Source organism: Lissotriton vulgaris, chromosome 11, assembly GCF_964263255.1.
Source record: "Lissotriton vulgaris chromosome 11, aLisVul1.2, whole genome shotgun sequence".
Classification (NCBI taxonomy): domain Eukaryota; kingdom Metazoa; phylum Chordata; class Amphibia; order Caudata; family Salamandridae; genus Lissotriton; species Lissotriton vulgaris.
The window spans coordinates 110,547,261-110,571,925 of NC_141699.1; the positions used below are offsets into that span (position 1 = coordinate 110,547,261).

Sequence of the window (24,665 nt, forward strand, 5' to 3'; positions counted from 1 at the left end):
AAAAAACAGCACATATACCTGTTCAGATCATTTTTTGTGAAGGGCTTCAGTTAGCACACTGACCTACTTGTTTCATATTTTGTTATCTTATGTTTTGAGTGTTTGTATAGCGCCCAATCTGCCTTCGCTAATGCCTCGTAGCGCTGACTCGGTGCCAACCACCCCATAACGTTGTTTCCTTCGCAGAGCAGAGTTTGAAATTGCTGTCATGACGTGTGCAGTGTGTAATGTGCCCAGTGCCCGATGAGGAGGAACAGTATGAGCTTGGAATTTAAAATGTCCACGACTGACAGCTGAGTCTGTGGCGTATCTGAGCTGTGAATGGTGGGTGTGACCTGCTCTGTCTAACGTGCTCTGTTGTTAAAGCGTCCGATCCCTTTCGAGACTGGGACCGTCGTGTACTTGTTCCCCCTTGCAATCGCCTGCCCAGTTCACCTCGCACTCCGGGTCTCCAAAGTGCCTCGAGGACGCCGAGTTCGCTGGAGGCGCACTGAGAGGCTGCATCGCCTCCGTGATCCCGTGAACTCCGCATCCAGAGAGAGGAGTCCGGCCACAAGAACCACGAGGTCCCACAGCCAGTGAAGGGAGCCGCCGCAGAGGAGTCCCCGCTACAGTTTGCATTTATCCTTTGACTCCTTGGTCAGGTCAATCACTCTCATCCGCCTTTTCACTCTCCTCCACCCTGCTTTTATTAAAAAACAAAAATCCATTCTCTGTAATGTTTGTGGCCCTCTCTTCTTTCGACTTTGAGCTTCGGGCAATGAGAGGCAGCCGACGGGGGACCGGTTTCAGGTAAGTAACTTCTTATTCTTTCCGCCTCTCCCTCACCATTCCTTTTCATACTTTCTAAACACTATGTACAATTACAGTCGGACGCTGTCCGCTCCCAACCAGCGGTCTGCGTATCGGGAGCAGCAATTAACTTTTACCTCTGGGACGTTGTCTTAGAGAAATTAAACGGTGAATGTGAGATTGGCGCCTCCCATTACATTTGGGTAAACCTGATTGTTAAGAAGTATGCTACGGCAAATTAGGCTTTCGAATATTATTTATTCTCAAATAAGATACAACCACCGGCTGGAGCAGGGCATAAGCAAGCAGTATGCCTGACAGGATTAATGGGACATACGTTCCGAGTTTTAACAAGTACTGTGCCTCTTTAAATTACTTTACCATAGTGTGCAAAAATAAGGGCCCTAGAGCAAATAAAGAAACGGAGCCTACTAACTCCTGGAAGGGGGATAATATACAGCATTAATCAGTTCTTCCTCTGCCCCCCCGGTTCCTGGGCATCAGTGCCGCTGCACCTAATTTCTCGGGCTCTTTCTCAATGGGCCCACTGGCTTGCCGACATACATAACAGAGTTAAGCCCGGTACTCAGTGCGTTGTTAGTGCCACAGCACTGTAATCCACATTTCAAATGCACTCTGTTTGACTGAGCCATGACCCTCTGCTCACACTATCCCACGGCAGCCTTGCTGTGGTGGTGCAGCCAAATGAAGTCTGCACAAGGTCTCTGACTCCTTCCTGTCCTGCTAACTAGTTTAAGTTTTGTAAAGCGCCGACAGGGCAGAGGAAAAAGAGTGTCGGAGCGCTATACAGGGTGGAAGACAAACCTCAGCCCAGGGGAAGGAAGTAATTAAGATCATGTGAAACCAGAGTACATTTTGTCGGAAAAGATGCAGGTAATGTGCAGAAGGAAATATAACTGGAGAAAAAGCAAACATGTAGTAACTATGTGAAGCTTGGAAACTCCGAGAGATGAAAAAAAAGTCCAGGTACAGCCTCTGGGGTAGAGGAGTCTAGAAAACCTCCCTCGCCCTCTGTGTATGCAGTCAGAGTACCCTCCTTTCAGCCCCACCCAGTTCTACCTGCTCAACAGAGAGGCCACGAACAGAAGGGCCCCAAACAGCCTTAGAGTTTCACTGCAATTACAATGTTCCTTTTCCGGTCAGCAGAGGTGTGCTTAATTTACCTCAGCTGTGCGCCCCCGCAAGCCATTATTTTAAATTTGTGGAGTCCAAATAGTGCCCTGTTTAACACTAATCGCGGCTTCACACTGCTTTACCACAGCCATTCAGTGGCACCGCACCGACCCTTTAATAAAGGCTGTAGTAGAATTGGCCTTTTACGTAGCGCACACCACAGCCAGATTTGCCTCTGAGCACTTTAAACATAGAAGTGATTTAGAGTGACTGTAACCTTTACTTTAACATAAAGTGAGCATTGTTCATCGCCTTTGTCTGTGTCCGGGATTAATGTTGAACAACCTCTAATAAGCAGGGGCTGTAGAGCTCTCTCCCCAGGGGTACCCCAAGCCCTCAGACAGAGCTCTTAGTGGAATGTGTATTGAATGGGCTACATGTGTTCATGCCCTCGCACCACAGGCACCAGAGAGCCCCCCAGGGTCACTTGCAGGCTCCAGTGGGTTTCCGCCCTCTCTGTCACTGCAGGAGCCCGGGAGCCCACGAGGCTGGTAGGATGCATGCTTTAACAGGCTCCTCGCGCTACCCTGTCACCCCGAGGTAGGCGCCCCTTAAAGTAATGCTAGTGTACGACCCCATCTCACGAGGTCTAACTAAGTTTCCAGCCCTGGATGTTCTTTTTTATAAACCATCCTTTAGTGTCTGATAGCTCAGGGGGTTGTGCTCAACCAAGATCACACAATGCTGGACCCAGTGACATGGTGTAGGAATGCTTGAGGCTGGATAAGGCGCATCCCTGTGACACTGGACTTATTGTAACCCCAAAACAGCAGCAGAGCTGACAGCAGTCCCTGCACATCTCAGTATTTCACTTTCCCTCCAGTGGACCAGTGTACAAACATACACTCCTTATTTGGATTTTTTTTAGGAAAAATGTGATACCAATTTTTTTTACAGACTCCAGTAACTCTCTCATAGTCTGTGGTGTGAAAAAGGGGCAATTGTATTGTAACTGAAAGTCCCAATAATAACGTCAACTGCGTGCTTTGTAAGGAAAAACCTTTTCATATAAAGGACTACAGTCTACGGAAAATTATAAACTGAATGAAAAAAACAACCTTCACCCAAAATATATTAAAAATGCACAACTTTGGAAAAAAGTGCCACCATCTTCAGGTTTGGCTGATCCCACTCTGGATGTTTGGAGGAATCGGTTGTCTAATGCAGAATTTCTGCCACGAATCACTCACAAGTGAACATCTGTGTTTGGTTTTTTTTTTCCAGTAAAATATTTTTCTTTAACGCGACATACTGTCTACTTTTGGGGGATAGTCAAACAACAAGAGAGAAAGGGTCAGACAGTCACTCATATACCCCTTAAGTAAACTTTTTTAAACAACAAAAGAGTGACAAACCAGGTGCAATGCAAACCAGGCAAGAACTATATGACCTTATAACCCGAGTCAGAATAGGGTGGATTGGTGAAGAAACTGTGATTCGGAAAGAACACTCATGCACCAACAAAGTTGGGGGATGAAATCGGGTGAGGGGAGAGGGTGTTGTTGGGTGCTATAATGCTTAATGTGACCGGTAAAATACCAGCAACATAGTGCCTAGTCTCAAGATATTGAGTCCTCTGCAACATACACATTTGAGGCTCAGATGTGCTGGCAGTGTCCTTCCTCCTTCTGATGTGGACAAATTAAGCATCATTGTGTTGTGCAAAAGAAACACTTGTGAACTACACCTTGCAGTGGTAAAAGCTGCATAAGCAGGTGTTGCCAAAATATAACAGTGAATGATAATGAAAAAAGGCCATATTGCTGTTGTTCTTTTGCACTTCATAACCAAAACAAATTGTTTGAAAGCTACATAAAAACGACTTTTAAAAAAATGTAATCTTCCCATTTCACATAACTCATTTATCATCTTAACAGTATTTGCACAGTAAAACCGTATAGCACCCAACATGTTTTGAATTCTGGATTCTCAAACCACGAAGAAGCTATATTTGCCTGCCCTCAATATCTGCACACTGCACTCCAGTCTGCCCTCAATATCTGCCCCTCAATGCCGCCTGCCCTGTGCTTGGTGTGAGGCAGCTTCCTTAAGTCCCCCGCCCATTCTTCTGCTCTGTTGATGGGGCATTAATAGTTGGAATCATTGTAGTTACCAGGGACAGGCAGCAATGGCCCCAGGGCATTTATCTTTGACTGGAGCAATGTAAAATATGAGATTTCAGCCACTAAATCAGCCTTTTCTGCCTTCGATCTTTGTAGAAACCAATTTATATTCCACAGCAGACTCGCACTTGCGTGTATCATTGATTCACTCTTTTCTGGCCTGGCCCCCAGTAGATACTGCATGCTCTGCTGAGCAACACTTCTCTACATTCAGTTTCAAAACTGCATTTTCAGTGCCACATTCTGTATTCTCTTCCAAAATGTTATGTTTCAACAAGAACCAACGCTGCAAAATCATTCCTTGAATAATGAACTTACTTTCATGGTTTTCAATAGTGACCCATTCACAAACGTGCTTGGTACAAACACACACAATATGTACCATGTGCAAGGTGTTCCTGTGACTCGTGAAACAGGTGAAATAAGCTGAAGTCTTTGATTCAAGAGCACCTTACTATTGTCACATCTGGCACTTGCTCAGGATGTTGTAGGTCGGAACATTGTCTTTGTATTTTTATGTATAACCTGTTATTTCCTTCACCTGTAAGTACTGTACATACTTAATAAAGTGGTAGACAGTTTGAGACGTGATCTGATGTATGAATCTGGTAATTGTAATACATCACGAGGGCATGTAAGACAAAGGGCTCTATGTGAATGACTGTATGGGTGGCTCTGTGTGCGCGTGGCTCTGTCTGTGCGCGTGGCTCTGTCTGTGTGTGCGCGTAGCTCTGTCTGTGTGTGCGCGTGGCTCTGTCTGTGTGTGCGCGTGGCTCTGTCTGTGTGTGCGCCTGGCTCTGTCTGTGTGTGCGCCTGGCTCTGTCTGTGTGTGCGCCTGGCTCTGTCTGTGTGTGCGCCTGGCTCTGTCTGTGTGTGCGCCTGGCTCTGTCTGTGTGTGCGCGTGGCTCTGTCTGTGTGTGCGAGGCTCTGTCTGTGTGCGTGGCTCTGTCTGTCTGTGTGTGTGTGTGTGGCTCTGTCTGTGTGTGTGTGTAGCTCTGTGTGTGTCTGTGGGTGTGGTGCGTGTGCGGCTCTGTCTCTGTGTGCGGCTCTGTCTGTGTGTGTGTGCACGGCTCTCTGTGTGTGTGTGTGTGGTTCTGTGTCTGCGAATACTCTCTAATGCTCACCTATTGCCATTGTAAATGACAATACCATTTATTTATGTTTTAAAAAAAAAAAAAATGTCATGAGCAATGCCAATAGCTCTACCTTGGATAATGCCGAGACCATTGCATTGTAAATGCTTGTTTAAATCACTACTTCTGATTTTTTGCAGACTTCTCAGGGTATTTAGGAATAGCCACCTGTATTAGGCTAGAAGAAATTACAATAATTCCACAATTATGGGTAAATAATTAATTTAGATATAATTGAGTCATTCCCATTTTATGGTGTCTTTTTCTTGTTTTTTACTTTTTCTGTTATTTCATAGTAGCCTATGTTGCATATTTTTATGATATGTACCGTTTGAAATAAACTATTTAATTGAATGTAGAATGAGGCAGGGGCACAGCAGCAGGGATGTTTGACCCTACACAAACTATTAATTTATTTAAAATGTATATCTTTAGTACTGCAGCTCCAGGGCAAACAATATTGTAAATAGGAAAATAAAAAAAGGAGGCTTCAAAGAGAACATATATTCCTTCCTCAGACACTTACTCTTGTTTAAGCTCAGTCACGTTCTCCCTCCACAAGTGAAAAGCATTGTGAAGTTGTCGGTAATTGCAGTGTCCAGCAGCAAGTTCCTCCCCCTCACGCTCCTCAAGACATCTCAAAGTCCGCTCACGCCAAGACAGCCAGTAGTGATCCAGCAACTGCCTGTTGTGGTGAAGAATAGCCTAAAACAAAAGGGGAGAACAGCTTAAAATAAAAGGGGGGTATGGCATTGGAGGAACCTAGAATGACGACTAGCATGGATTAAGAGTAGCCCAAACAAAAAAAATGAGGATTTTTCAGAATTATGACTAGAGAATGATCTTATTTAAGAGTGGGGAAAGGGTATAATTGTCACTTGAGAATGGTCTGTATATAGAGTGGAATAGGATAAAATGACCTGAATTTTGAGTGAAGAAAAACAATAACTTATTTATAACACAATTTTTATTTTATTTTATTTTGGGCTTTTGTAAAGCAATGGTAACCACATAACAGTTGCCTCAGAGTACTTTGGGGGTTGGAAGATATGAGAGTGGGAGATAAACAAACTATTAGTACAGGAAAATCTCCATCAAAAAGGTTCCAGAGAATGCCTGCGCTGTTGGACTCTGTCTCCATCAAAGCGTTAATACAAAGAGGTGAGCCAGCCTTAAGCATCTGGCCAGTAGGACAAAGGACGCAGCTGAAGTAGGGTATCATGGGGTAGAGTAAGATTATCCAAATGACAGGGTAAAAAGGTGAGTAAAGGATTTTCTGAATCTGAGGTAGGCATATTTCAGTCTCAAATCTACTATATGTGAAAAGTCTGATCAATGGCATTGCCCTGTAGTCAGACTTCAGTCTTCTAGGCAGTTGGTAAGGAAGGAGCAGTTTTACAAGCTAGTTTGGAGTGTGGCCATGTTCTCCATTTAGAGTATCTTTAATAAATACAAAAGCATTTAAGGTCACAGCCAATGTTCAGATTGATTTTAAAAAGGGAAAACAAAAGGATACCTGGGGTAAATACATTGAACTGTGACATTTCAAGGCAGCCAGGCTGCTGCAAAAGTTCAAAGTGAAGTACGGTAACGGTGAATCTGGTAGAGACTATTCTAGCCGCAGATTCCTTCACATAGAATTATCCCCAGGTGTGAGACTGGATCCGGAAAACATTTTGCCACAGCATTCCTGCGCGCCGGCATCACGCGACTCCGCCCAGGCGTCGTCCGCATACGTGACGTCAGCAAGGTCACATAAGTCCCGCACCGGCGCGCCTACATCAGTTTTCGTCTTAGAACTTTTCTGCGCCACAACGCGGAGCCATCAGACAAAACTGTGAGAGTATAGGAACAGTGTGCAAAAGAGCAGAAAAAGGAACGGTGAGGAACAACACCATAAAGAGCAGTACCAGGCACTGCAGTACCCCAAAGCAGGGAACAGAAAGAGAACAGATCCCAGCCCTGAGCAGAAACCCTACCAGTACAGGGATAGTTCCCCTCGGAGACAAAGAACAAATGTAAGAATGTCATTATAACATGTAGCAGGACTACAACCCTAACCGTTAACAACGAAAGGGACCAGTCCGGACAAACAAGGAACAACAAAACTCCAAGACAGCCCCAGCACGGAGAGTGTCAACCCCCATAAGGAACAAAGGGCAGAGGCACAGCCCAAAGACCCCAACCTAGAAGAAGCTGAGGGCTCAGAACCCTAGCAAGAAAAGGAGGGGTGGGGGGGGCGGAGGAAGGCATGCCCCAACCTGGAGCGACCACAGCATACGGGTACAGAAGTACATATAAACCTATCCTCCGATATGCCAAAAGGAGAGGAAAAGAACAATCAAAGAGGACGAACATCCTGTCAGAAAGCGGAAAAGAATGCACTCAAAGAAGACACAGCCACCCAGTGGAGGCAGGTGCAAAAGACCATGGCAAAAGTCCTCGCAGAACGCGGAGGAAGGGCGGGCCATGAAGGAATCTGCGGCTAGAATCGTCTCTACCAGATACAGCGTTACCGAAGGTAAGTAACTTGTACATCTGATAGAGACTACTAGCCGCAGATTCCTTCACGTAGAATAGATACCCTAGCCATACCCAAGGGGAAGGAGGATCTGCAAGAGGACCCCACCCGCCAGAACATAACAGAGTGTCCCACTGAAGCAGAGTCCCAAGACAGGACCAGGAGTCCTGTCCCCCCAGCAGAGACCACCAGCCCCAAAGGGGATGCGGACAATGGGGAGGAAAAGGTAGCCTGCCCTCCCTCAGTAGAGGAAACAAAGTAAGGCGAAAGGAGGCCAAACACTCGACGCCCACATGAGGCAACAAAACCTCCACCCAAGGCCAAGGCAAGGAAGAGGAGCACCGAAGGAAAAAAACAACCTAGAGACCCAAGGAGAAGAGGTAGAGCAAAGGTAAGCCCAGACAGAACGGCGCCGTCCACAATAAGCAGGCGGAAGCCAAAAGGGCAGCTCAAGATCGCCCAGGAAGAATCGTCCAATGCCCACAGGGACAGACCGCGCCCACAAGAGGCAAGAAGGCAGGGATCATCTCCTCCCACAGGGAGAAGAGGCAGAACCGAGGGCACGGCCCACTGGACAAGGCAAGATGACTGTCCCACTAAGCGCCAAGAAGACACAATGGCGCAGAAAAACAGGAGGCCGGTGGAGGCGGAGCGAGCTCGCAACCAAGATGGCTGCTTAAGCCGAGTGCTCCCCCGTCTCGATATCTATCCTACATCAATCCTGCATGTGAAACTGCTACCAATGACCCCAAATTGCAGCCCTGTGTTGCTGAACCCAAGCGGTCCTCGGAAGGAGGGAGATGGAGCTCTGTACCTGCCAGCTGGCGCCGCGGCGAACATCGAGGCCTGGCGGCACGGGCCACCCCTGGGATCTGAGGCCTGCGCTGGGGTGACGTGCAGACGTCTGGAATGCCACTGCGGCTGCCTGTGTCTGCCACCTGCGGGGCCTCGAGGAGCGTTAGCCCCCACTCCTGCTGGTCGCAAGGTTTCGGCGGCGGTGTGACGGTCTGTGCCGCCCGAGCGGGCCCTCGGGCCGGCCCAGCTGGGTGCTCAGCAGCATGAAATGGCTTTGCCTAGGTTCGGCGGTGGAGGACAGGCGCCTAGTGCCGGCTGTGGAGCACCCGGTGCCGGGCGGAGGACTGAGGCTCCGTCTTCAGCGTGGAGCCGGCCCTGCTGCCTCTGCCTGTCAGCTGCGACCACGGAAGGTGAGCTGGGGCCTGGGAGCAGCAGTGGAGAGCGCCGCAGTGCGGGCGGTGGGCCTGGGAGCAGCGAGACCGCCCTGTCTGCTGATGGTGCGGTCCCCCCCACACCCAGGAGACCATTGAGGCCTTTGATTCATCTGGGCATCAGGCTGCCAGGGAATGTCATGAGGCGTTGGGCCACCAGCTGGGGGTAAGGAGAGTCGAAGGGGAGAAGGCGAACTGCGACTGAATAAGGGCATTACACAATGTGGTGGTATCAGCAGTGTCAATACCACCTTAGCAGAGCAGCGAGGGAGCGACAGCCGCCATATTGTGCTCTGATCGTACGGGGGAGCGCCCCGGCGCAGTGCTTGCGCAATTGGCTAAGAGGAGCAGAGGCAGAATGACACCCCAAGAGGTCATCAAGGACGGAAGAGCCGCTTTCGGACACACAAGTTGCGGAGTGTTTTCGGGAGTACTATGCAACACTGTATACCTCGCGGGATCCCGCTCCAGAGGAACGCATACTTTAATATCTAATTCATATAAAGCTCCCCTGGCTTTCCAACATACACCGGGAGTTCTTGGTGCAACCGATCGAACAGGAGGAAATAGTGTGGGCATTGTCGGCAATGAAGGCTGGTAGCGTGCCGGGAAGTGACAGCCTCACTGTTGCATTTACCAGGCATACTCCGATCTACTGATACCCCATCTGCTTACTCTTTGTGAGGATATGGCAGATACGGGTACTATGCCGCCTTCCATGCGAGAGGCCATGCTGGTGGCTATTCTTAAACCAGGAAAGGACCCGGGGGACTGCACTTCGTACCAACCTCTGTCGCTATTAAACGTGGACGCGAAGATCTTCGCTAAGTTGATCTCCAACCGCCTCAGCCCCATGGTGGCTTAATTGGTGGCTCCAGAGCAGGCTGAATTTGTCCCCACTCGTAATCTTACGTATAACCTGAGGATTGTTTTAGCTGTGTTCCAACATACAAGCCTGGAAGTCCCTGCACTCGAGGTTTTCCTCGATTTGGAAAAGGCCTTCGATTCAGTTGAATGGCCTTTCCTGAGGCTGGTCTTAAGTCGCATGGGTGAGCTGTTTTTACAGCTGCTGACCACACTGTACACCTCCCAGTCGGCTCGCATACGTATTGGACTCTCGTCACGGACCCTATACAGATAGGGAGAGGCACAAGGCAGGGGTGCCCCCTATCCCTTATCCTATATCCGTTGGCAGCTGAATCTCTTGCCTGCGCTCTGCGCGAATACCACAGCCATAGGGGCATTCGATTCCCTACGTATAATTTGATTGTGTCTACGTACGCGGACGACACCCTCTTGTACGTCAGGGATCCGGAAGTGCACTTGTCGGCACTGCTGCGCGAGGTGGTCTTGTTCAGCTCTCTCTCGGGCATTGGAAGAAGTCCCTAATATTCCCGCTTACGCCAGCTACGCGGCCCTTTAACCACGAAATATCCCAACCAATGGACTACGGATGCGGTGCGGTACTTGGGGATACGGTTAAACACGGACTCGGAGGTGCTCTTACGGGAGAACTACGGGGGTGGCTGTCTCTAAACTAGAGGAGGATATTGATAAATGGATTGCCCTGCCACTATCGCTGCTGGGGCGGATCTCGCTTATGAAAATTATCGTGCTGCCGCATTTTTTGTTCTTATTCAGTAACATCCTTATCATTGGATACATGGCCCGGTAGATATACCACACATACGTATTGAATCGATATTTGCGGACCAGACACCCCTGCCCGCACTGCTGGCCAATCCCCGAGACCGAAGAACGGGCTACCTAGATTCCTTGAATGCAGTTACTCACGTGTGGCACCACATGATGGATACTCAAGCGTGCAGCTTACTCTACGCCCCAAGGGCGCCCATAGCTCGGTGCGCCTGGCTGCCCCATGCATGGATAAGGGAGTCATAGAAGCACTGAGTGCGCTCCAAATACCATGGGTGATTTGTTTACAGAGGGCAGGGCCCGCTGCTGGGGTGAGATCGAAACTGATGGCAATCCCCATTCACTTTTATTGCGTTTTCAGTTCTACAGAGTGAGACACGCTCTCAGGGACCTGTTAGGAGACAACTTAGAGGAACCCACGACAGTTATAGCCTTTGACTATGTTGTCAATGCTAAGCCCCCTGCTAAATTATTAACTAACTTGTACCGCATAGCCCTCTCTGAGAGGACGGCGGAATACGCCAAGCCGCGACTAGCTTGGCAAGCAGTCTTACAGATTGACCTAGGGAAAGAGATATGGAAGTATTGCTGTATGAGCACGAGAAGAGTGTCTCTGAATGGCCGCTATAGACTACTGCACTTTAAATACCTAAAGAGGACTTACTATACTCCTGAAAGACTACATAGATATGGATTGAGGAACGGCCCAAGCTGCGAGAGATGTGGGGAGCAACCCGCTGCCTTTTTAGCAGTTTCCTGGTCTTGTCCGGACATCATAACATTTTGGCACTCTGTATACAAAGAAGTGAACGAGATCACGCAGCTGACACAGACACCAGACCCATTGTTGGCGATACTGGGCTACTCCAAACCCTTACGACGGGCACACAGACGACTGGCTGATATGGCCTTTCTTCTCGCTAAGCGATGTATCACCATAAAATGGATGCGAAGCCCAGCTCCTACACTTGCACAGTGGACCAGGGAAATGATATATTACAGTACGCAAACGGAGCTCTATAGTGACTTACTTCCCCCTCGTAACAGGCCCAAAAACTTTGGATCCATGTTTCTAGATAGACGACATGCACGCGATGCTACAGAGGACGAGGACGCTACTAGCCAGATGAATAGAGTAGCTCTGACTGAGGACGCAGACGACACCACGCGGACCGATCAGCCCTGATGTGGGATGGGCTGTAAGAACAATTGGACTCTGACGGAGTGGCTAGCTGAGGCCCCCTGGACAGTTTGAAGGTTGTCAGCCCACCCGAGGAGGATGAGCCCTCATGAAGAGAGACATTGTGGTCCTGAAATTTTGACATGTGAAGGTGATGCTTTTCCTTTTTCAATGTATTCATAGCACTGTTTTTATGTACACAGTCTACATATTTACTGCTGACAAGTCATGCCAATGATTGTGATGGTGATTTATTTTTAAAATGCAAATAAAATAGATTTAAAAAAAAAAAGAAAAAAAACAGGAGGCCGGTACCTGCAAGCTCAGCCAGACACCGAGGACACCACAGAACGATGCACTCGGGGCAAGCCAGACGCCAGCCGCCCAGGAAGGAGGACGCACACACGGCCCAAAAAAGAAGTAGAACCAGAGCCAGGACACCAGGCCGCAGACAGCAGGCCAGACCAAGTGAACAGCGCAGCGACCCCGGAGAAGGACACCCCGGGGCACAACGCAAGCCACGCCAAGTCATCTACAAGAGGATTGCAACTGCAACATACCAGAACGCCACAGAGAGCAGAAGCCCGATGGCGACCACAGCTCCCCACACATGACAGAGCTATACAACAGCTGCCACTACTCCACATAGGGCATATCACGTCCCAAGACATGGGAACCTCTTAGGAAAAAACTTCCGCAGCAGAGGACAACAGAGAAGACCAGCGGCAAAACCCCTCAGAAGGCTTATTAAGCACTCAAAGAGGAAAAACACAGAAGGCCTATTCTCAGGGCCAGCAAAGTGTAGAAAACCCAAAGCAAAAACAACACAGTCAAGAAGGGCCGGCCAGCAGCCAACAGAACCACTGTCTCAATAAGGAGGACTCACGTGGCCACGAGCACACAGAACAGACAACTAGACCAGCCCAAAATGGAAGAACACTTCCAAGAACCAGATCTACGCATATGTCACTGAGGGGAAGAAGAAGGGGGTGGCGGAGGAGGAGGAGGACAAAGCCCCGCCAAGAACCTCTAGATGGCCAATTTCGTAGGGACGTGATACAAAAGATCTCCATCAAAGGGAAGGTCTACCAGTCGTACTCGAACGTTCTCCAGGAACACACTGTCCCGAAGCCAGGCATGGCGACAAAGGGCAACCGAAGTAGCCATGGCATGGCCCAGCACCTACGAGATGTCCAGAGTGGTGCGAAGAATAAACGCCGCCAGCTCCCGGCCATCCAACACATGGTGCCTCAAATCAACACAGGCACCCTTCAGGGAAGCGGTAGACATAAGGGACTCCACCGAGTCCCACAAACAAGAAGTGGCCCTATCCAAAACACACAGCGTGTTAAGGGCCCGCAGAGCCGCACTGGTCGAAGCGAACATATTGTGCCCCACGGAGTCCTGCCAGCGGGCCTCCCTTGATGGGGGAGATAGCAGCGGCGGCAGGGGCCTCTGGCTGAGGGGTGAAGGGAAAGACACACCGGATCACGCGGCGCCGGTTGGTGGCGATGCAGAAGATGTTGGGGCACCGGATCCCCCGTGGCAGGATGGCCCCAAGTCCCCAAGAGTGAAGAATGGAGAGAACCCTCGAAGGGGAGCAACAGCTCTCTGCCACCAGAGCCCTGATGGAGAACCTCCAGAAGATGATCTGTGGGGAAATGGTTAGCAGGGTCACCCATGTGCAAAATAAGCAGCTCCTCGTTCGGGGAAGGCTGCGGCCATCCCCCAAGCCCACCGGAGGAGGGAAGGGCCAGGTCCGGAGAGAAGGAAGAGGGACCAAGGAGTGGGGAACCTGCGGCTCCTCTGGTGAAGATCGCGGCCGCAGAGACGGGGAGGAGCCGGCCTTAGACGATGTCGGAGAAAAAGTACCGACGCGGCGGCCCGTATCTGGCGAGGATGACACCAGCAAACATCGAACCTCTGGAGAAGAGGAGGCGTCCGAAGAAGAGTCAACCACCTGACGTCGGCCAGGCTCCGTAGAGTCTGCAATCTTAGGCCAGGACGTCGTCGTCGTCCAGCGCCAGGAGACGCCGGGCGGCCTCCGACATGTAGCACAGTGCTGGAGACCAGGCCTGGGCCGGAGCCAGGAAGGCGAAGGAATGGTGCCGACCGACCCCCGACGAGGCAGCCGCCTGCATGGAGGGACGAGAGGAACCCAGGGAGGGACGAGGAGTCCCCCGCCAGCCTCGACCTCTGACGGGGCGAAAGGGGCCCTCCGCCGACCTCTGTGGCGTCGCCAGGGCCAGCAGCCGTTGGCACCATAGCGGCGTCGCCGCGGACAAGGCCGCTGCCTGTCCAGAGGACCGAGAGGGGCTCGGGGGTGCGTCCTGAGCCCCGGCGGCCTCCTGCGACACCACAGGGACTCCCGCAGGAGTATGCGGTGAAGCAGAGGTGCCGTTGTCCGAAAGAGGGAACCCCAAAGGGCCGCACCACATACTCCAAACCTGGATCTGAGCCTGTCGGCGCCAGAGAAGCCACGGAGGGCCCCGCACACTGCAAGGGATTCCGCCGACGTCCCAGGAGGGGGAGAAGCCAGCAAGGCTTGCAAAGCCGCCGCGTATGTCTCCATCTGGGCTCTGGCCACACCGGGAAACGGCAGATAAGGGGACGACATGCGGGCCTCACCACCCGCGGAGAGCCCATGCCCCCGAAAGGCTGGAAGCCGACCCTCGGGGACAAACTGCAACACTTACAGACAGGTAGGCGACGCTTTTGCGATCTGGGAGAAGGACACTGTCGCCGAGGGAGGCAGCGCATTCGAGAACCTTCCGAATACAGATGGGGTGAGGGTCCGTCGCTGACATTAGGCGTCCACAAGACGAGCACGTCTTAAAACCCGAAGGCATCCATACACTGTTCCCACACACACGCAATAGCGAAAGGGGAAAGGCCTAAACAGGCCCAGAACACGATCCGGATCCGCGCTGCACGGGGAAAAGGAAAAAACTGACGTAGGCGCACCGGGGCGGGACTTATGTGACCTCGCTGATGTCACGTACGTGGACGACGCCTGGGCGGAGTCGTGAGATGCTGTCCCCCCGGCGCGCAGGGATGCTGTGGCAAAAAGTTTTCCAGATCCAGTCTCATGTCTGGCGATAATTCTATGTGAAGGAATCTGCGGCTAGTAGTCGCTATCAGATATGCAGTGTCAATTAGCTGAAGTTTTTTTGTCCTCTTGACATCCACTGTCCCTGTGTCAAAGCCCTTGATGACGAGCCTGCTTGATGATGTGATTGTAGAGGATTTAAGACACCAGCTCTGCCTTTGAGTGAATGCATTTCCCATCAGACTGTATTTAAAACCTCTTCTTACAGTATGTTATCTGTACTGCTTCAATTGCTGTGAGATACTGCATCGTAAAGGCCAACAAATAATGTATTTGACATTCTACGTTCACGCATGTTTGATTTGTTAAATCAATTTTCTTCACTGTAAATTCAATTTAAACTACATGCTGTAACGAACACTTTACCTTCTGTAAGAACAGTGCCAAATAATGTTTTTAGCTCACTGCGCAATAAGGAATATGCTACTTACCAGTATGCATCTGTTCTTGGCATAGAGGGCTGCAGAGTGGTACATTGTGAATAGATCGCCATCTGGTGTTGGGCTCGGATGATTGCACTTGTTTTTCTCTTGGAGTAGTCTTTTGTAGTCACGAGGCTGGTGACTCCTCCCTTGGGTGACAGTGCGCATGGGCATCGGCTCCATCCTTAGATTGTTTTGCCATAATAGGGTTAGATGGAGTAGTATGATAGAATACAGAAAGAGATGCCCATGTAAGTGTATCTAAATAAGATAATGTTGGAACAGACACAGGTTTCCGGGGAGGCAGAGAGGGCATGTACCACTCTGCAGCCCTCTATGCCAAGAACAGATGCATACTGGTAAGTAGCATATTCCGTTCGAGGCATATGGGCTGCAGATGGTACATTATGAATAGATTACACAGCAGTTACCTCCCTAGCGGTGGTCACCAGTGTCTGTTGCAACAGTTTGAAATAAAGTTTTTAATACAGCCTGGCCCACATTTGCTTGTTGTCTTGCCTTCACATCAACAGAGTAGTGTTTTGTGAAGGTATGCGGTGTAGACCAGGTTGCTGCTTTGCATATGTCATATAGGGGAATGTTCCCTAAGAATGCCATAGATGCCCCTAGTTTGCGTGTAGAATGAGCTCTAGGGGGAACAGTTAGTGTTCTTTTTGCCTTTATGTAACATATCTGTATACATTTAACAATCCACCTGGCAATCCCTGCTTTAGATATAGGGTTGCCTTTATGTGTTGGGGAAAACGCTACAAACAGTTGTTTAGTTTTTCTCAAAGTTTGTGTTCTTTCTATGTAATATAATATTGCCCTTTTGACATCTAGTGTATGTAGGGCCCTCTCGGCTACCGTCTGTGGCTTTGGAAAAAAGACTGGTAGTTCAACTGGCTGATTGATGTGGAATGCTGAAATTACTTTAGGCAAGAACTTTGGGTTTGTTCTAAGAACCACTTTATTCTGGTGTAACTGTAGAAATGGTTCTTGTATTGTTAATGCCTGTAACTCACTCACTCTCCTGAGGGAGGTAATGGCTATAAGGAAAGCCACCTTCCATGTAAGAAATTGTATTTCACACCTATGCATAGGTTCAAAAGGTGGTCCCATTAGTCTGGTGAGTACTATGTTGAGGTTCCAGACTGGAGAAGGTAGAAGTCTTGGTGGAATAACTCTCTTGAGGCCTTCCATGAAGGCCTTGATTGGGGTATCTTAAACAGAGATAAATGTTGCCTGTTTTGTAGGTATGCTGCTATAGCTACAAGATGTACTCTAATGGAGGTATAAGCAAGGTTACATTGCTGTAAGTGTAGTAAGTAGCAAATAATATTTTGTGTAGATGCGTCCAGAGGGTTGATGTTGTTACTGTTACAGTATACAGCAAACCTTTTCCACTTTGCTGCATAACAGGCTCTGGTGGTGGGACGTCTTGCTTGTTTAATAATTTCCATACAGTTTGGAGGTAAATTTAAGTCTTCTATCAGTACATACCAACCCCTTCCTTTCACCGATGCTTGAATAATCTATGGTCAAAATATTAAAGAAAATAAGTATGGCTGTACTAGGCGACATATTCCCGGGGGACACCTTCAAACTAAGTATTAAAGGACAACGGAAAGAATAATGCAATAGTGATATTGATATATCATCAAATAAGACATGAGGCTAGAGTGATACTCCTGGACTTACTCAACCCCCAGTAGAGCTGAACATTTTGGCCAAAACAATTCAAAGGGAAGACATGGCTAAAACAATGTCATATTTGTAGAAAAGGGTGCTGTGTTCCACGACTTTCCCTGTATACAATGCAAGATGGGAGCAGGATGCTGAATTGTGGGATGGGGGAAATCTTGGGGAAATCCTGGAGGTATTGCTATGCTTAGGTTAAAGGTATACTATCAACTACAGACATAAGCATGTGCATTTTCAATTCTTTCTTTTCAACCGTGGTACACCCCAGAGCGTATTGCCCAATTTACACCTGAAAGTATGGTGAACTCTAAAAAAAAATGCAAGGCGGTAAATGCAGTATTTTTACGTATAGCTTGGAACAACTCTGTTGTGTTTTAATATTGGGGAAAAGCTTTTTCTATATTGGCAGAGATGTTAGAAATAGATGCAAGTCCCTCACCAGAGGAGACCTTGCTGGCATTTACTGCAGATACACTTGGTGGGCTGTGCATGTTCACATCTATGGCAATTTTATTGGTCAAGAGGCAAGTTGTGATGTGTTGGATGAGCCCTAGTGACCCTACTGATAAAGTATGGCTAAAGGATATGGAGTACTGCAATAAGATGATTGAAGAATATAGTAACTAGGTGCACCCTAAGCATGGCCGAGAGCCTTTTGGGAACCAAACAGGGCTTACGCAAACCTGAAAGATGCAGATACACTCTAATAGGACTGAGTGGTGGTGGACGATGGGGAGAGGGAAAAACTACCCTGGAGATTCTGCAAGTAAAGTATAAAGTGTTTAGGCAATGTATATAATAATGATGGGATAGTATGTATGTATAGGCATTTATATAGCGCACTACTTACCCGTAGGGTCCCAAGGCGCTTCGACCGCTTCCTGGGGCTTCCCTGAGAGATGGTCCCTTAATGGGTATCTCCAGGGTGAGACCAGGCATCCCCGGCGGTCTGGTGGGGCCGTTAGTGAAGATGAGGCAAGCTAATGCCCAGAGTTGCCGAGTGTGATCGCTGATCAGAGTGGGCACCGAGGCGAGAGAATTATCGAGTCCGCTGATCCTGGTCCAGAAACCTGCCGCACCGGGAATCGAACCCTGGTCCCGGGCCGTCCTCTGCTCTCGGGTCTGAATGGTACTACATAAACTGCTTCAGACATCCAGCCACTATTTCAAAAAAGCTTAAATGGCACTGCATGAACTGTACAATTCATGACTACACTACCTGCTGATGCAGACAGGATGAACGACCCCATTTATACTAGAAATTATTCTTCATCATGGCAGGACGGCACTGTATGAAGTGCTTCTATTACGTTAGCAATGTCGCTCCATGCAGAGATGATTGTAAAGCATTAACTGGTGACTTCATATTAACACAAATCTCGATGTAGACAGGATAGCACCACCGCAACTGCTCCCTTCATGTTGCCTCTCCATGCAGGCAACACATGTCTGATGAACAGCAACAACTCTCCAAGCACACAAGACAATACCGAATAAACCGGTCCATTCATGCCAGCACGGCTTCTTCAAAACATGACAGGATGGTCCTACATGATTTGCTTCATATGGATAAGGGTTAATCTATATAAGTTGGGAACAGGAATGCATATGCAGAAAAGTACGGCAGAGGTATTTGAACTTCTTTGTACATGATGCCAAAGGGTCCACTGGAAAAGACAATGTCATTTAATGAACTGTTCCTAGAGCGCGTAGGTAGACTTAACCCGAAGGGAACTCTTCAAAGCTCACAAATCACTAAACCGATGGCTGAGCTCTCCAGGAACAACAGAATTTAGTGAACAAATTGCTAAATATATGTATGTGTGGAAAAAGTATTTTGCTGAATAGTGGAGATGAGTTTACATTAATTCTTGCAGGAAATTACAAATATTTACCATTCTTTGTGCCAGATGGTTTTCTCGCTGTTGTACCATCTCCTGCCACCAGAAACTGAAGGTCCGCTTTTGTATCAAGCATCTGCAGGAACAAGACCATGTTGAAGGACACATACCAGTGCAAGAGAGCTACTGAAGCAGAAACATATGCCTTCACACTGTAAATACAAAAACATAAAACATCCTTTTTCTAGAAACTCATCATTAAGTGTCATTGCTGGCTTCACCTCACCAGCTGGAATTGTTCAAAGCCAGAGACCCATCAACACCACCCTCACTACCCAGATCCTGGTTTCTTCTGTTTCTCCAGTCCTCACCTACTAGTCTGGCTTCTAGGATAGGAAGACTCCCAAAGGCAAATTTGTTCCAACTAACCACTATATTGAACTGAAAACAAGCTCTCAACCATAGCAATATACAGTCTTACCTATGAAAATGATGTGCTCGCACTTGCATCTCTCTCCATTGCTGGTGTTGAAACCGGAATCTCTTCAAGGCCCGGAAGCATCGAGGCTTCCAAGTCTCCTCAAAATGATTATCTGCCTTGTGATATTGAATCTGAACAATGGAGAGTCGAGAATTAATCTTGGATCACTCATGAAATCAAACCCAACTACAACATTTAAGGACACAGCCATACAGACATGCCAAGAAGCAGGCAGTGATTTAAAGATGTTTTCCCCAAACTAATAGGAAAGGAGTAATAAATGAATGTGCATTTATGAGCCACATAAGGTGGGTCTTCCCAACCCCCATAGTGAGCTCATAAATCAGGGAATGCAACCAGTTGACCTCTGAGGTAGAAGTCACTGGACAGAGAGAACAGGAACAAACTACAGGTGAGCCTATTCCATAAATGAATGGAAAACCTTTTGGAAAATGATTCTCAATCTCTTCAGGGACTGGTGGTGATCTACCAAAGTCACTTTGCAACCCACACATATTCCAAGTGGGAGAGGTTTATTTCCTAAATGAGAAAGCATGTGTGTTATGTTATGTTAAAATTCTTGTAAAGCGCACTTACACCCAACGGTTTCATGGCGCTGTGAGCAAAAGAGGACGGACAGTCAGAAGTCAAGGCAACAGAGAGAAGGAGTTTTTAGTCATAAGTTTTACAGAACAAGAAAGTTTCCAGGAGGGACCTAAAATGGGCATAAGAAGTGGTAAGTCTGAGCTACAGAGGGAGTGCATTCCAGCGCGAGGGGGAGAGAAACGAAAATCTGAGGCCACCATGCTTTTTGCGCTTAAAAGTGGGAGTCGTGAGGAGGGCGAGATGGGAGGAACGAAGGTTGCGCGATGGGAGTTAGTGGTGAAGGAGAGAAGAAATAAAAACCAGGCCAAGGCTTTAAAGGTGATGCAACCTAATTTAAATTCACAGCGTTTGGCCACCGGGAGCCAGTGAAGGGTTTTAAGCAGGGGACGAACATGGTGGTGTCTGGGCTGATGAAAAATTAATCTCGCAGCCTGGTTCTGTACCAGCTGCAAACGGTTCAGCTGGTATGCAGGAATTCGGACATAGACGGAGTTAGCGTAATCGATCCTGGAGATTACGAGAGCCAGAAGGGCCAGGGTAAGGGCCTCTGTAGTGAGGAAGCGAGATATTTTGCGGATCTTTCGAAGGTAGAGAAAGGTAGAAGAGATCACAGCATTAATATGGGGCTTCATCGAGAGGTCCTTACATCGGGCTTCATCGAGAGGTCCTTACAAATAGGTCCTTAGCAGAGTCGACAGGGCGAGGAGGAGAGCCAAGACACGAAGGCCAGAAGTTGGAACTCCAAGGCCTGGAGGCGCCCCCGATCAAGACCAACTCGGTCTTGTTGGGTTGAGCTTTAGATGATTTTCTCCCATCCAATCACTGATAAGGCACAAGGTGGACTGAAAGTTGTGAATGGATTGGTCAGAGGAATCAATGTCAAAAACCAACTGAATGTCATCCGCATAATTGAATGCGGTGACATTGCTACCACGTAAAGAACGAATAAGGGGAGTGAGGTACAAATTAAAAAGGAGGGGAGAAAGGGAAGAACCCTGAGCGAACTGCCTGGTGCCGATTGCTTAAAAAGGAGCGAACCCACTCAAGGGTTGGCCCCTGGATGCCGGCATCTCTGACACGGCCAACCAGAATATCATGGTCGACTGTGTCAAAAGCAGCCGACAAATCCAAGAGCACCAAGGCATGGCTAATCTTGAGGTCTGCCCTCTCCGCAGCTCCTCCATCACTGAGAGTATGACTGACTCAGTCGAATGGACAGGTCTAAAACCAGCCTGTTGGGAATCATGGAACTGGGTATGTACGATGAAGGAGCTCAAAAAGTTAGTGATATGGGCCTCCAAAACTTTACTAAGGAAAGGAAGGAGGGAGATAGGATGAAAGTTACTCATCAGAGACGGATCGGCATTAGGCTTCTTTAGGATTGGTACCACTTCGGCGGTCTTAAAGGAGTCGGGGACCAGACCGAGTCGAAGGGAGTTGTTGAAAAAACGCACCAGACACTGATTTATCATGGTCGGGCGTGTCGCTGTAACAGGATGTCGGGATCTACATCGCTTGAATATTAGCAAGACAATTGGTGCGTTTTTGAATAAATGAAAAACCGTTACCCTGGGAAGCAAGCTCTTGAAGACTGAATTGCGACTTGGGGTAAAGCTGGGAACCTGACTGATTATCAGAAGTACTATGAATGATACATACGCCATTGAGAACTGACTGAAGCTAATCAATGGTAGAAGTGATTGAACTGCGTATTATTAGGATATTTTCCGTATTGAATTTGGATCATAAGATATTGAAGCCCTGATGATGTCCGACTAGGACGAAACGCGTAGGCTGTCTCATATGTGATTATCATCTCAGGACCTATGAAACGTGGACATTTTTGATTGTGAACATATATTTCGTTCTGTTGGATAAACCTGAAAAACTGGAACAAGCAGGAAATAAAGAACTTATGGATTGCAGCATTGGACTGAAAAATCTTTTTAATTGATTTGGGGCACTCCTTCTTTGTTTATTTCAATTTTGGGACATTTCTGTGGCTTGGACGGCGAACCACAAGGAGTTGAGTGCGATAGGAGAAACAAAAATTGTTTGAATATAATAATTGTGTGAATATACCCTTGTGCATACCTGGCTTAACCCCCACCGTCATTTTTTGATTCAATTATAAAAGTAGATTACAGTCCACCACCAGATGACAAAGACACCCTCAGACGGACAATGATAGAGTGTCTACACACAGTTCTAACCAGGGATCTAACGTCATTGTTGTGTGACAAAGTGTACATTCATGTAAAATGAGGCATCCGCCTAATAGAGCTGCTTACTCCATTTCCCTTACTGGCTCTCCTTACCTGTCTGTGCCGCCTCCAGTGGACATACTGCAGCCAGGTCCGGACAGAGTGACACAACAACACATTCCTGAAATTAAAAAGGCATGCTTTGGTGAAATGTCGCACTTACACTCTTCTCCAAACAGGGCCTGTTCTTCATGATCACTATTTGGATTGATTCAAATTCAGCAGCTGTGGCACTCTCTTAACAGCTACCCCACTCAGGTCTTTGTATAGAACCACTCACTGTCTCTCCAATCTTCACTTTATCAGTATTCATACAATACCATCCGAAGTCATCTGCAGCCATCACAATTTTCACTGCATCACATGACTCGCGCTTCCAGTCTTCAGACAACAGCAATGTCTAAAAGTCCAAGTTGGATACCGCCAGTCTTTTAAAGAGTAACTCACTAAATATCAGAACCTTACTGGAAGCCTTCAAACACGTTCGCTCACCGAGTCTCCAGCCATTAGAATGTCTCTCTCATACAGGAGGACTATCACAATCCACAGCCCTCACACTGTCAGTATTCAAACAGCACTGCTCTCTGTAACTTTACACCTCATAGTGAATGACTCGCACAGTACAGCTTAATCTATCTTTAACCCTAACTCCCAGTATATATGAAGCGTTTCATACCTCACAGTGTCCATCTTCATACAGAACTACTCTCTACAACTCCAGCCCTTACACTACCAGCCTCATAAAGGACCACTCACTGTATAGCAAAACCTTACTGGCAGTCTTCACACAGCGTCGTTCACTGACTCTCCAGCTACGACACTGCCTGTCTCACACAGTACTACTTGCTTAATCTTCAGCTCTCACACTGCCAGTATTCAAACAGCACCACTGACAGTTCACCCAGCACTCACAGTATATATCTTCTTACAGCACCACTCTGGACAAATGGAGGCCCATGGTAGCCCGTCTCATAAACACTCACTGCATATCTAAACCTTACCAACAGTCTTCATAGTGTTTCAATCACAGTCTCCAGCTGTAACACTATTAGTCTCATACAGCACTGCGCACATGCTGCCAGTATTCAATCTTTACTGCTCACAGCATCTCCAACATTCACCTTGCCAGTAGTCATAGAGCAACATGGGTTTCACCTCCAACCTGACTTCCAGAACTCAGCACTGCTTTCTGCAACTTCAGACCTTACACTGAAAGTCTCATACTTTCAAGGCACTCTGTCAAGGCACTACAAAACACTGGCCCAGCATACCTCAATGATCGCATCAGCTTACACAGACCTTCCACACACCTCCACTCGCCTGGACTCCTACTTGCACAAATCCAATGCATACAGAAAATCAGATCGGTGGTCGAGCCTTCTCCTACAGCATGGAACAACCTGACGCAATACATAAGAGCCTCCTACTCACTTCTTGAATTCCAGAAGAAGCCGAAGACCTGGCCGTTCAAGTAATCCCACTAGGCCCTAGGTGTGGCTAGACTCATAACATTAGGAAGTGGCCTAGTCCCGAAACGACAACTAGGGCTACAACACGCACAACCAAATTATATAGTATAGGCTCTACATATGCGTTTAATAATAATTATTCTGTTCAATTTTGAACAATACACATGTCAGCATCAAATATTTACTTATTCCTATTTACATGCAAATACACTGCACTATAACAAAAGTAGATATAACAGACTTTTCTGTATAGCGATTGCAGAACCCAATGCATTTTGGGACACTTAGTCCCTTCATCAGGGGTATTCTGTGAAGAAGGAAAGGAAAACAATTCAAATAATGCACATTGCGAACGGTCCCATTCTTTCATGGGAAAAACATTCATGTGGTTCACAAATACGTCATGCACCCTTCACCATAGTGCTTTGAGAGTGTATTCAGAAAATCAGCACTTACTGTCTCGGCGCAGACAGGTACTACAGAGTATCTAAAAGGCAACGTAAGGCAAAAAAAAACATTGAAAATGATTGTAAAAATGCCATGCTTGTGGACTTATTGCAAATGATTGTGCTAATCACGAATTTCAAAAGAGCACATACCGGCTCTGTGAATACTGGTCCAGCTATTGTTTTTAAGAAGCCGGTTAAAACTGACAAGGGTGTGGAACACCTGAGAATGCAAAACATCAAATAACTATCTTTCCTGCTACCCAGTCACTATTACCAACAAATTTGCGTGAGAATCTTAGCTCACCACTTAGTGAGCGTGGGGTCACCTAGACTCACCATCACAAATGTGAAAAAATCACGCTGGCGCTGTAATGACAACAAACCCAACATTGAATAAAATGAAGTAAAAAAACTTCCTCTGCCTTTTATCACACAACACATAAGCTGTCAACTGTGAGTAATAAGTTTATCAAGGACCATACCACTGACCTTTTT

The 24,665-nt window shown here is 47.7% G+C and overlaps 1 protein-coding gene across 1 annotated transcript in view; it reads right to left on the reverse strand.

Moving 5' to 3' along the window:
* Positions 1–24,665, reverse strand: part of SFI1 (SFI1 centrin binding protein) — a 597,461-nt gene that overhangs the window by 330,328 nt on the left and 242,468 nt on the right. The window contains exons 13-16 of the mRNA XM_086942824.1: positions 22,307–22,373; positions 19,383–19,513; positions 18,956–19,037; positions 5,769–5,947 (exon numbers count right to left, since the gene is read on the reverse strand). Coding sequence (XP_086798950.1) covers positions 5,769–5,947; positions 18,956–19,037; positions 19,383–19,513; positions 22,307–22,373 — 459 coding nt within the window. The remainder of the gene's footprint in view (positions 1–5,768; positions 5,948–18,955; positions 19,038–19,382; positions 19,514–22,306; positions 22,374–24,665) is intronic.